General features: G+C 39.2%; 1 protein-coding gene across 6 annotated transcripts in view; it reads left to right on the top strand.

Annotated features, from left to right (window-relative positions):
* The window catches only part of sorcs1 (sortilin-related VPS10 domain containing receptor 1), a 344,624-nt gene extending 331,520 nt beyond the window's left edge, over positions 1-13,104 (top strand). For 2 of the 6 annotated variants that reach the window (XM_074686239.1, XM_074686234.1), the window contains exons 24-27: positions 1,233-1,332; positions 1,794-1,899; positions 5,072-5,229; positions 8,288-13,104. In XM_074686239.1, coding sequence (XP_074542340.1) covers positions 1,233-1,332; positions 1,794-1,899; positions 5,072-5,229; positions 8,288-8,349 — 426 coding nt within the window. In that variant the 3' untranslated portion in view covers positions 8,350-13,104. Of the gene's footprint in view, positions 1-1,232; positions 1,333-1,529; positions 1,636-1,793; positions 1,904-4,189; positions 4,216-5,071; positions 5,230-8,287 lie in introns of those variants that run through there. The other 4 variants (XM_074686250.1, XR_012599518.1, XM_074686273.1 and 1 more) reach the window with 4 other exon arrangements.
* The last annotated feature ends 409 nt before the right edge of the window (positions 13,105-13,513 follow it).

Genomic DNA, 13,513 nt, shown 5'->3' with positions numbered 1-13,513 from the left:
TTATAAAAGTTCATATTTTTCAGACGCTTCTTTTGGACATGTGATCTTCGGACATTACACTATGTAACTCTATATTTTTTGGCTTCCAGACAGTTGTTTAAGGTTTCTGCTGCATTGACCATCATAACTACGCCTCAGTTGTCAGTTTGGTCCACTCTCTGTTTTTCACCTCCTGTCTTTAGCTCCCAGCTCTGATAGCTCCTGCCACTGCGTCTCTGACAGGTCACCACGGCCGCAGTGAGGTCACTTGCTATACAGAAAGCTGGTGCCCTCTGCTGTTGCAGTCGTGTAGCAACCCTAGACAGCTAATAGCATGTATCAACGGTTAGACCTCGATTATAACGACCCTGTATTTCCACATTTTTTTCAACAGAAAACATTTCTTATATTTGTGTCAATACAGTATATTGAATTTCCTGTTCTGGGTAGCCCAGATGTTGCGAAATGAATGTTTCAACCTAAATATCTAGATCCAAATTTAGACGAGTTAGATTTAGAACTGAATTTGAGCGACCCAAATCTTTTTGTTGTTGAGTTATGAAACTTAAATCTTGGGATCTGAAATTTTAATAAGTGAATTTTTGGGGTCTAAATTTTCAAGAGGTGTATTCAGGACAAAAAATTCAGATACTGTTATGTCAGTTCAATATTTGGACCCAAAGATAGACACTGTCTGGAAACTGAATGGTTTTAGCCTCTTCTTTTTTTTTTTTTGCAGACAAACTGGTGGCAGGCAGGAAACTTGATTGGCTGAGGTAGACAGGGAACGATGAGCAGGACAGGTTGAGGAGTTGAAGGAGAAGAAAAACAAACAGGCTGCTGAGGGCTGAATCGAGACAGATTGAACTTGAATCAGGGTTGAACTGGCATGGAGGATCTGAATTACAGAGATAAAGTTAACTAAAGTCTAAGAGGAGCACCAAAAATGCAAAAACTGTCCAAAGTATTTGAGAAACAAGGCTTGTATGCCTTTCATAGCTAAATAATTCAGTGCCATTAATCCAGTGGTGTTGTTCAGTCTTCAGTATTTACATTCTGTGGCTGTTGAAATTCAAATAATTATGTCTCTTATTTGCCTCTGTATAGATCTTAACAGGGAGTCAAACCAGCAGCTGCTGTCTTCTTGGAGTGTCATACTTGAATCTGCGTCCCTGTGGTGACCTTTCTAAACAGTCATACCCTGTGCAAAATAAATATGTGTTGTTCTCACCCTCTCCCTCTTTTTCTTGCAGCTCTCTGAGGTTTTGCTCAGCGCCTTAAACCAAAACCTTGTGCAGTTCACGTTGCGGCCAGGGGTCCAAGTCACGGTTTATGCAGCGCACCTATCAGCAGGTAAACAAACACAGCTGAATGTGTGTTTAGGTTCGCCCAAGGGGAGGGGGTTGCTATTGTGTAGTAAATGGGACAGAACATTAAGCATGACTATCAGGAGACCTAGATACAGCAGACAGTCAGGAATATTTTTACTATTTCTGCTGCCCCCTTCAACTAATAACCACCCCTGTGTCTGATTGGCTCCCACCATGTAGCTACACAGGGACATTCAGAGAGTGAGCATCGTTACAAGTATGTGTGCCTCTTCCTTTTGGGGATGCTGCTACTGTCCTAATCCTAAAGGGGCTTATAAGATAAAGAGTAAGAGAAGTCCATATATTAAAATGATTCATCTGTGATTTACATAGGTCTCACTTATCCTTGACTGCTCATTGCATGACTCAGCTGGATGTAAATACAGCCTATGCAGGTTGATATGCTACTAATAACCTGTGCCTCATGTCTCCCTGTGTCTGCAGCGCCCCTAGTGGACACCAGTGAGAACCACAGTGGCTCTGCAATGCTAATGCTGCTATCAGTAGTGGTTGTGGGTTTAGCTGTATTTGTCATCTACAAATTCAAGAGGTAAAGTGTTCACGAAATGTCGTGTCTATAAAGCCTTCACGCTGTGCATGATAGGGAGGCGTTGAGGAGGTGTCAGTGCAGCCAGACAGCTCAGTAAACAAAAGCTGTCTGCAAGGCTACACGGAGGGTTGATAGCTGCCTGTCAAACAGCACTCTGAAAGAAAAAGAGAAAAAAAAAACAAGTGGTACTAAAAAGGAAACCAGCGTTTTACCCTCACACATCGGTGGAGCCTGAGTGGAAATTCTTTTTTTCAGGTCATTCTTTGCAAAAGAAATGTCAGTCAGCTGTCAGCTGCTATCAATATGAAGCCCTTTGAACGTCAGCAGTTGACCTTTCATCAAATGTTAAATCTTGTCTCCTCAGTGAGGTGAAGTTCTAAGGGAAAAGGGCATCAAGGGTTAGGAGCTCTAAAGACTGGCAGAGACAGAGTTGACCTGGACATCTACAGACCTAATTGCTTTTTTTGTTTGTCAATCCAGATTACTCACAGAAGGTCTTCATGATATCATCTAAAGTGGGGGGGATAAAAACATTCAGATTGAGGTAGCTGAGAAAATTACTCTTAATAACAAAGATGCACTTTTTTTAACAGGAAAACCATGAGGAGATTTTAACTCAGTCTAGAATACTTTCATTATACACTGATGCCTCTTCTGTTGAACATTCAAATGAGATTATCATTGATAAAATGGCCATTAACATCACATTATATCACATTATATCACAAACTCGTGAATTAATAGTTGTAGAGTGTGGCACAAACACACTGTAAACCCAAAAGTTTGAATTACTCAATTGGATGAAGTTATGAAAACTTAAAATCTGTTAGTAAGTTCAATTAAGTCAATGTCTGAGTTTTCAGTGTTGAAACTGATGATTTTTGAGTAGATTTAACTTTTGCTACTGTTTAAGTAAGCACAGCTTAAAATCATTAGTTTCTGAGACTGCATTTTGTAACCGTGAGTGAGAAGGGGACGCTGTTGATATGAGACACTGCTGTACTTCCAGATGTGCAGCAGTGGCACAGGCTGTCTGTGCTTCACATGACGCGGACTGTTTATCTGTGCGTCACAGCATAGACCAGCTGTCCGTGCTCCTTGTGGCACCATTCAGCTGTCTCTGCTATATGTGGTGTGGACTGGCTGCGTCAAAAATTAATAATGTCTCAAAAGTCAAAAGGTGCAAGACCCTGTGCCATGGAGCACGGACCACCAGTGCTGTGGGGCTCAGACAAACTGTGCCCCCTGATGAACAATATTTCAATGAACAGCAGGGTCTCATATCTGCTGCCTTCCCTCTTCACTCACAGTTTCTAATGCTATGAAATTAGAGCTGATTTTTGGTGTGACTGCGTTTGTAACCTTGAGTGAGGAGGAAACGCTGTGGACATGAGACCCAGCTGTACTTTCAAATTTTATTTAATTTAGTTGTTCTGATCTGCTTCAATTTTTTTTATTACATTTACTTACTTCATAAGGCAAATTTATTATCACATCTTTCTGTTTTAAGTAAGGTCAGCTTATTGTGTTTTACAGGGATGCGCAACGTTTTTTAACATGACTAAATATTTTAATTTGAAACAAAGAAGCATCAGGTTTATTTGATTAAAGACATTCAGTAAAACAATTTTCCATAATTATCGCACTTACTCAAGATGTCGAGTTATATTAACTTAAGTTTTCATATTTTATTGCTTAGTATTTTTTAAGGTAACTGGTTTACAAGCATTTTTAAAGTACACTCAACTTATCCGGGTTTTCAGTGCAGACTGTTCTTTATATTAAGGTTTTCAGCACACATCATCAGTCAGGGGAAATGCTTAGGCCTCTATGAATTTTTATTTTTGGGGGGAGACAAAGAACTGCTCCAGAGACCTGGAAGCTTTGGCTTTCATTAGGGTCCCGGGGCAAAGCAGAATCCCCTGTGTTACAAGGTTTCAGCTCCCACCTTTGAAGCGATCTCTCATGTGTCTTGTGGGTATGGAGTCAGATCAGTCTCAAATTTACAAATGCAAAATGTGTGTTTGTGTGTGTGTGTGTAAATGCATCCACAAATACGTGAACTGATCAGCAAATGTGTAAAATTTTTACAAATGCGTTCACCACTCCACAAATGCACATGGAAGGATTCACAAATGTAGAAAAAAAAAAAAAAAAGGAAAGGTTTATCATTTGCGAACCTCACTGCATTTGTGGCCTTTTGAGACTCCTCTGACATGCTTCAATCCACAATTGCATTTTTTTCTTCAGGGAAAGTCTGTAGCCAATCAGATGTCTCTCTCCTTTTCAGCCAATCACAGTCGCGTAGATTCGAGGGTATGTTTTAATGTGATCCCTGTTGCAGCATCAGTGCATACATAAATACTAACAACGGCATGTACTTCACCGTGAAATCACAACTAAAATCTGTCCATAAACTATATAACTTTAGACACACATCTTCAAAGTATTCTGTTTGACATTATTCAGTGGTATGATATGAATGCCATAACCCTTTCAGTACAAAAACAATAAATTATAGGGACAGAAATGAGCTTAGCACATGTAGCTAATGCTAATACAGGATAACACTGGTTGTTTGTCCTCAAATGAGGCGTCAGTGATCAGGTAGGATTTCTGTAAATAAAACAAAATAGAGAAGAATTGTTCAGCACTCACCCAGAAGTGGTCATTGTGACATCTCTGCTCAAGGAGGGTCCTTTTTGGACTTTTAAGACTAAAGACTCAGCTTTCCTGTACTTTAACGTTAGGCTGCCACAATATGAGAAATGCTGCTTTGATGTGACATTACCAAGGGCATGATAACAACACCAGGTCAGAACTGATCAAAACCAAGGTTAACAGATGACTGGGATTTTTTTTTTATGTTGAAGAAATTACCTGACATAGCCAAAAGACGTAATGTAAACCCATCTGTTGTGAAAGCAAGGTTGCACTTTTTTAAGCTTAATTCATTTGAAAGAGTAACATGTTCAACCCTCAGTCTTTACTAATAATATTCTCAAACTGTTTTTACGATACCTGTTTGTTGTCTTGCACAGCCTCATTCGAGAAAAGAAGTCATAAAGAAGTTGTCTCATCATGAAATGCATCCAGCTGCTTTTCAGGCTTTCTTTGTTTTAGTTAGGCTGTTGTCTTTATCCCCTTGCCTCACTGTAAATCTTTCCTCAAGGAAGATCCCAGGCCTCAACGTCTATGCGCAGATGCAGAACGAAAAAGAACAAGAAATGATGAGTCCAGCAAATCCAACAGAGGCCCCGCCCAGCTCACAGCAGGACATGGTGCATTCTTTGGAGATTCTGGACACAGAGTTTAACTCACGGCCCATTGGTGAATATCCTCCTTTTGGTCTGCATTTTCATTTCTATGTCTCCATCGTTCATTTCATACCCCACTGTGTGCAGTCTCATGAGTCATCTCGTGTTTTCTGTCATTTCCCAGAAGTGAAACAGTCTGGTCGAGCGGGGAAGGAGAACTTAACTAAAGAATAGGATGAAAGTAAAAAAAGTCCACACTGGCTTTTGTGACTTACTTCTTTTAATTAATACATCAAAATTCTTTTAATCCCCTGGAATTACAGATGGGTGACAGATGAAAGACATATCCAAGATTAAGAGTACAATGATCTGATTTACTTTGTGGAAGAATGAAGCAAACAAAAAAAATAATGTTGAGAAAATGTGTCCTGTAAAAGTTTAACTGAACTGATATCTTTCTCCATGTAGCCATCAAACCATCCAAAGTTCTCATTTCCATGAGTCACTTATTGAACCATTTTTCCTTTAATCTGTCACTCATCTGTGTATTTTAACATCTCTCTGTTAATGCACTAACATTTCTGCTTCCAGACCAACTCTTGAACTTTCCTGCAAATAACTTAATTTATTTTTTTTCAAAGATTGATACATTTTGTGTGTTCTTTCTACCTCTTTTTCATTCTTTGTGGTAGGTAATTGAGCAGTTTTGTAATCCACACTGGCTTCCAAAAAAGAAGACTTTAAATGATTAACTATAGAACACACATCACAAAGTCACCTCACTGACTTTATGTTTTTTCACTAACTAGACCTAAAAGCACAGCCTCAAAAAATGTAACTTATTTGTGATGGCTGATCTAAAGAAAGAAAAAAACGAGAAGGTCAAGATAAAAATCAAGAGCATTGTAATTGAAGACCTGTGAGATAGTTCTAAATGTTGAAAGTAGAAACAGACTGGATCAAATCAGGCAGGAGACCATGGAGAAGGGCAGCTGGTTGGTGGACCACGGAGGCTTAACTGGAGAGTGTTGATCCCAGAAACAGCTTGACAGGAAGATCCCAGTCCATTCCAAATCTTGAAACTATCTAACTATAATAAATTAATCATAAAGTGGACAGGAACACAATCAGGGTGGCTAAAGCTGACGTAATATTTTTCTTGTCTTGATTTGTGGTCTGGTCTGGTCACTTTTATTTTAGTACATGTTAGTACCCAACATGAGCTAACTTGGCTAAATAGGCTTTATTTTGTACTTGTTTATTATAGCATTAACCTAAATGGTGATTGAGATATATTTATCCACTGTTAAAAAACAAAACAAAACAAAACAAAAAAACAATACTGATGAACCCACAAACAGTTATAAAGACACACTTGCCACAGACATACAAAACTGATTAAGACACCAACAGGTTTCAGTTATACAGTGGTTATTTAGGAAGTGTCCCCTGCTTTTGTCAGAAGATTTATTCACACGTCCATCAAATGATCAAAGTGATCAGTGTTTCATACCTGTAGCAGCAAAAAGACCGCCTCACCAAGTGGTGCATCACATCTGTAGATCAAAGTCATAAATTCATAAATGTAGTGTATCAAACAACAGTTTTCACTGACTTAAAACAGCCTTTCAGTTTCAGTCAAGTGACATCTGATTTGAACAGTGCAGTTTCTTTCTAAGCTAAACTACAGCTACATCAATCACTCCTTCACAGCCCTCTACACAACCTCACATCAGGACAAAAAATACTCTGTCACAGTGAGAAACCAACCCACAGAACACAGTTTGTGACTGTGTACACAGAGCAGCTCCCCTCGTGTTTTAGACACTCCATTTTATAAATCTGTTATTAAATCTGTGACACCTGAACACCCCTGTTTATAGTTCCTGAAAGTGTGACGGCTCTTGAGACTACAGCTGTGGACATTTTTTGGGGGTAAAAACAAGAGCTGGATTTTAGAAAGCAGCAGAGACTTAAGGAAAAAAAAAAAAGCTTAATTCCCTGTGTGTTGACATTAAAGGGGCTGTGAGGAGTTTGAAAGTTATCTTGGAAAACGTCTCCTTTCTAGATATATGCCTGATCAAAATCCACATTTAAAGGAGAGATTATCAGCGCAAACATTGGTTATTTTAAAATGCTACTGCTTAGTTTCTTCATAGCCTCCCAATCGAGACTGAGTTGATGCACTGCACATCTAAGTCTCTTTGAAAACACCACATCGGCTGACAAAATGTATCAGTGAGAAAAGAAATTTGTGTTTTTCTGTGCTTGAAAAAGATTTTTTGGAATACTTTTGTAGTGATGGTGGATTCAGGAACTGACTGTCGAACAGAAAAAGGGCAGAAGAGCAGAAGAAAGATAAACAGGAGAGTGATACAGCCTGAGCTGAAGGCTAACACAGGGGCTAAACTGTTTGTGCTAATGTTCACTCCAACCCACAGTCAGCAGTTATTCTGCAGTGGTTTGTTCAAACTTGAGAGTCTATCAATAAAATGAAGAGTGAGGTTACGTTAGCTCTGCTTGGTAGATGACTGGCAGGACATGACTCACAGGATCGGGCTGTCAGTAGCATTACATATGGACAGCTGCTAAACTACTGTAAGAACTGAAAGTTAGCTCGTTGTCACGTTAGCCTACAGATACACCGTAGCACCAGGCTGCTATTAGCGCTACATTTAGCTGGCTCCTGACATATGGTACAAACAAACAATACCTTCTTGGCATCACATTTTAAACAACAGTGCTACCTAACTGTACTGATAAATACCTTACCTTGGTCGCGTTGTATCGAGTAAAAAGTTAACAAAGAAAATTTTTGTTGTTGCCACATCTTAACAACAGTATGTGTGAGGGCCAGAAGGTGGCAAGGCAGTACAAGGATCCTTCTCATAGCATATTTCATAAAAAGGTCAAAATGATCTCTTAAGCAGCCTGTGAAAGGACTTCATAATAAGCCTGGAACAGAAGATGATAACATGTCCACAAATGTTGCCATGTTCCTCTCTTTTCTCTTCATCTCAGCGCTCCTTGTTGTATGTTTGACTTGTTCAGAATCTAATCTGTAACATGATGTTTGCTCCAGGACAAATTATCCTCTGACAGCTGTTTCTTTTCCTCTTTTCTCCCCTCAGGGTGTATGAAACCTCATGTACATGTGAAATTCTCCACAGAACTCCCCACATACATCGTCTAAACTCTGGACTGGATTATGGCTCCAGCTGCATCATGGATATTTTTTTACCATTTGGGACACAATGGTTTTGAGCTTTATACCTGTGCATGTTGGACCCTGCTGACACATACTGTGCTCCGTTCAAACCAGAAGAAACTGTGTACAGGTTTTAACATACTGGATCTTTATTTTACCATACAGTACGTCTGATAAATCCAACCCATTTATTTATCGGGGTCAGATCATCGTTAGGAGGGGACGCCAGCATGAACTCCGGAGGGTAAAAAATAAGCAATGTTTGGGTTTGCTTTCAGTTCTGAGGTTGGTTTGCTGTGCGATGCTAACAGCAGTAGTGTATTATTTATTCATATGGATATACTTTTATGAAGTATGTTATCGAAGTGAATTACACATTTATTTTGTAGATCATGAATGTCTATGTTATAAATTTGTGTATTTTAATAACAAATGTTCAAATTAAGAGAAGTTCTGTTATAAAATATTAATAGGGTACTTTAAAAGCTTTTGGTCCATTGTCTGTTGGAAAGCTGATTTATGGCACAATACACATTTTCTACTGAATATTTCATTTTTTCTGATTTTGATTTATCCACAGAAATACAGGGTTTCTGGATTATTTTAACCTTCGCTGTTAATCAAACGCCTCTGGTACTATTTATGATACATACCAGTTTGTAAATGTTTTGTGCTCCAGATAAAGACACTTGATGGCTCAGGCGCTTCACTGCACCTTCCTCCTGCAAGTGATTTCCAAATATCACCAAACCCTACACCATTAACGATCAGAGCAATCCGGGAATGAGGAGGACTGTCCAACAGAGAAAAAGTGAAGTCCAATGTCAGCCACACCCCAACCACAGCTCACAGCCAGAGTCAGATTGCGATAATCAAGGCTCGGATTTAAAGGTGCCAGCTGGAATGAGAAGCAGGAGAATCCATGGAGAGGTTAAGAGAGACGGAAGAGTGCTTTTTGGGGTTGTCATGCATTAAGAGCATCCCGTTGGACGGAATAAGACGAGGTTGACTTCTTGAATACTCAATGTGGTCAGTCAAGCTCAAGGCTGGCTAAGGTTGGCGACACATCCAGGCTAATGTCCCCAACCCGCTCTTGGGTAGCACCCATTTTCATCCCGGCTCATTATACCGAGCTGTAGAAGCAGGAGAAGTAGAGCGCAGATGCTACGAGGCTACGCGGATGGTTAGCGTGTTCAGAGGACTGTCAAACCCTGTGGTTCTTTGCGTGGGAAATCTGACAGATGTAAATGTCTGATTGATGCCTTCAAGTCTGAAGAGGCAACTTTACCAGATCCTTTTGCTTCTTTTTAGTTTGAGGAGGTGTGGAAGAGGAAGGACTCAGTTGTTAGAAATAATACCACCACTGAAGTAAATCATAACTCTGACTGTCCCTTAGAGCAGTGAGAAACATGCTACAAATTTAAACTTGTGTATTCATAGAAAAGCCTCTTTTGACCACCATAAAAGTAAGGCTGTTGAAAGTCATTTCATGTGAGACACGGATTAAAACACTTGAAGAGTCATCGGATATCAAGGGGAGTGTCTCTGATCTGGGTGGAATAACAGAAAGAGGTCAAAAGTGGATAATTTTCCAAAGTTCAAATTTGTCTAACCAAAAATAAAACCCAAAGATTGTGACAGCAATGTGGGCAGATCGAACATTTTGACTTCTGAAGGAGAAGATCACAATAAACCCTTTTGGAAAAACTCTGCCTTTAGGGTAACATATTCTAAAACACACGTCACCTGGAAAAAAAAAAAGATTTTAAGATTATAATTTAAGAGAGTACACTCTTTTTTTAATAAAAAAAAAATTGTAAATTTATTAGAAAGTCATTTCAATTGTCAAAAACTTAAGCCTTCAGTTAGTCTGTGAGTCATTTTGAAGGGAAAAATCTGAAAAGCAATCAGCTGACTCATTACCTGGTTATTAGCTCGTTAGTACTACATTATCATGAGAATCAGGATCCTGCATGGACCATACTCGGAACTTAAAGTCTTATAAAGAAGTGCAAGTTTAAAGACGGCCTGTGTATGCCTCAACACCCATCAGTTGTCTTAGATGTTTACATGCAGGCAGCTGGCTGCACTTTGTTAGTTTGAGAGCAGCCTAGGTTCCCACTGCCCTATGTTCCAAGAGCCCTTTGTTCACACATTGTTGGGATTTTGTTCCACATTCTGGTTTTGTTTGTCTGACACCAGTAAAGAAAGCAAGCGTTTGGTATCTATAACTTCTGCTTCAGCCAAAACCCTTTTCAATCTTTCTGTTTTTTGTTTTGTTTTTTGTTTTTTTTCTTAGCATAATTATGGTTGTATTAATTTTTGTCCGGGCTAGGGGGATATAGAGCCAATTTGTCCAAGGGACAAAAAAAAAAAAAAAAGAAAAAAGTTTTTTTTTTGTTGTTTTTTTTTAGAAATGCGGGCATATAGAGTGGATCTTGTTAGTTTAATACATCGTAATACATAGCCTATAGTCTCAGACTTCTTCTGATCCAAAAAATGAATTGACATTATCTTGGATGTACAACTTTATTCATGAAATCGTTTTTGTCCTAAATTTGACAGTTTTTGCCTCATCTCCAAATACAAAGGAAGTTAAAGAATTTAGCTGGATTAAACCATTTGATTTATGTTAGAGATTATTTAATAAGATAGTATTTTTTTTGTCAGTAAAGAGATTGATAGTTTCCACTGGACTTGCCATTCTTTGGTCTACAGTTCTTGAGATTAGGGATTAGGGATAGCCACATAAAAACGGTCATGTGATTGTGACCGATCAAAAGAGGTGATACTTTGCTCACAGGGCAGACTGACCAGAAAACCTAGGGCCGCTTACACGACAACTGGTTTTAGATGAAATACAAAGGTAATGTTGCGTTTTCAGCCTCCCCTCCCTTTTTTTTGTAACACAGCTGCCACTGCAGCAGTTTAAACACCAAACTGGAGTTTACGGTGGACTCCACTAAACTTTCATTGTGGCAAATTAAATTACCATGAGCAAACCGGACAACAGCAGTAATGATGGCGGACTACCGAGTTGTGTTTGTGCTGCTGAATATGCTGACTGCCTTTCAACAAAATGTGCATCTGTTGCTCCACTTTTGCAATCAGAAAATACACATTATATACACCAGATGATCAGCTCACCTCTACTTCTGCAGAGGACTAACAGAAGCCTCTACCGCTATGTTGCCAACTACAGGTCTGGCATGCATACTACACTACTACACTATTAATGCAGATGTTTTTTCCCTCTATGTTTTTGTGTTTTTTCGGGTGAAACATTGTCATGTAAACACCCCTGAAGCCTTGTAATCTTACTTTAAAGTCAAACACAAATAATACTCTTTGCAACATTTATTGAAATTATAACAACTATAAAAATGTTGTTCGTACTTTGTGCAGCTTTTACTCTTAGATAAACTGAATTGAAGGGCCATGGTTTCAAGCTGAAGCAATCTTTGCAAGCTAACAAAAATAAGCTACCGACTATTTTGCAATCGCTAGCTTAAATGCTACAACTTTACCCTCACATAACACACAGTGCATGGACTGAAGAAGTCCTAATAGATCCCAACTGTTCAGATTCTGACATTTAAAGACCCTCAGAGCTTATGAGTACTCTGACTATTTACTACTCAAAGAAGTTACAATGAAAGAAAGAGCAGCTGACAACCACCTTGCTCTTTTTGTTTTTCTTAAACCAATAGTTTTAAATGGCAGTTTGTGTGTGAGCATGCCAGAAGGAATCCACATCCTGCTGAGTCTCTTTTGACTTTTCCAAGTTTTGTGCATTCTTCAGACTTTTTACTCTCTAAATGGTGAGTCTTTTTGGGGCGAAGTGTTAATGTTGTAAGCTGCATGATTCTGGTAACACTTTCCGACCATCCTCGTGTCCACTGCAGCGGTGTGAAATCCATCTGAGAACAGCATTTGCACTCAGGTACAAGCGGATTACTGGTGTCCCATTGCATGGTCTAATAGGGTCATTTTAATACCGGTGGTTGGATTTCTTTAAAAAAAGAGAGCATTAAGGATTAAAGTAATACCAAAAGCAATTTGATTTTTATGCTTTAGGTGGTTAAATGATTTCTTTTCTAGCTTTGCAAGCAGAGGTTGAAAGTCATATTTTGGGGGTATTGGGTCCCTGTTTCACACTAAGTGATCTGGCTCTGGTTCAACAGCCTGAGGGAGACTGACAGTCATAGCCGGAGCGCTAATCCTAACCTTAACCACAGGGAAGAAGGCATGACGCCAGCCAAACAAGATCAGCGGCTCAGTCCTGATAAAAGCACCGCCTGCTTTGAGTGTCACTGGGAGAATCACGGGTCAAACAGACGGGAACATGAGCGATCTTTTAGTCAGGCTGAGCTGTGACGTGACCGCAACCAAGGTTTTTTGGAAACAGTGTGAAGTTGCCGACTAGCTACGAGCTAAACAACCGTCCCTCTCTCCTTCTCTCCATCTCCCTGCAGACCTAGCCAGATTATTATTTTTGTAGAGAAATGAGAATAATGAAGAAAAAAAAAGAGTTTTATTATTGTACAGCTTTTGTATAAAAAACAGACGGTAAGGTGTTACAGTGTTTTTGTTTGACCTCAACTGTGCTGTGTGTAATTGTTTTATGCATTTATAATCATATTTATTAAATGGAAAGACGTCTGTTAACTGTGTTCTCATTTTCTTACAATATTTGTAAAGAAATACAATGTATTTGCGGAAGTAATATTCAACCTATAAAGAAACAAAAACAGCATGTGTTGGGCTTTTCTTCTTCATGCACTCTAATCAACGTTTTATACTATTTGTGTATAGTATAAGGCTGTTTGTTGGCCACCACAGAAGCAGCTCTGACCCACTGAGGAAAGAACTCCAGAAGACCTCTAAAGTGTCTGTTGGGACCTGAAACTGGGACATCAGCCATCTTTGTTTACATAATTTTATCTATGAAATGAGGACGTCCAGTATTAGACTTGTTGTTCCTTCACTTTCCATAAATGCTTGATCCACTTGAGAATTTGTGACCAGATCATAAGCATGATTGGGGATCCAGGAACTGGGGGTCCATCCCTGTGAGCTAGGGCCTATTTTATAATGGTTATTTCAGCTCTGAGTTGTGTTTCTTATCATGTACAATCTCAATTTGACA

This window comes from Halichoeres trimaculatus, unplaced genomic scaffold (genome assembly GCF_033239565.1).
Source record: "Halichoeres trimaculatus isolate MK-OKI-2021-1 unplaced genomic scaffold, fHalTri1.1 fHalTri1_scaffold_2, whole genome shotgun sequence".
NCBI lineage: Eukaryota > Metazoa > Chordata > Actinopteri > Labriformes > Labridae > Halichoeres > Halichoeres trimaculatus.
Note: the sequence above shows the minus strand (reverse complement) of the source record. Positions and strands in the feature narration are given on the sequence as shown.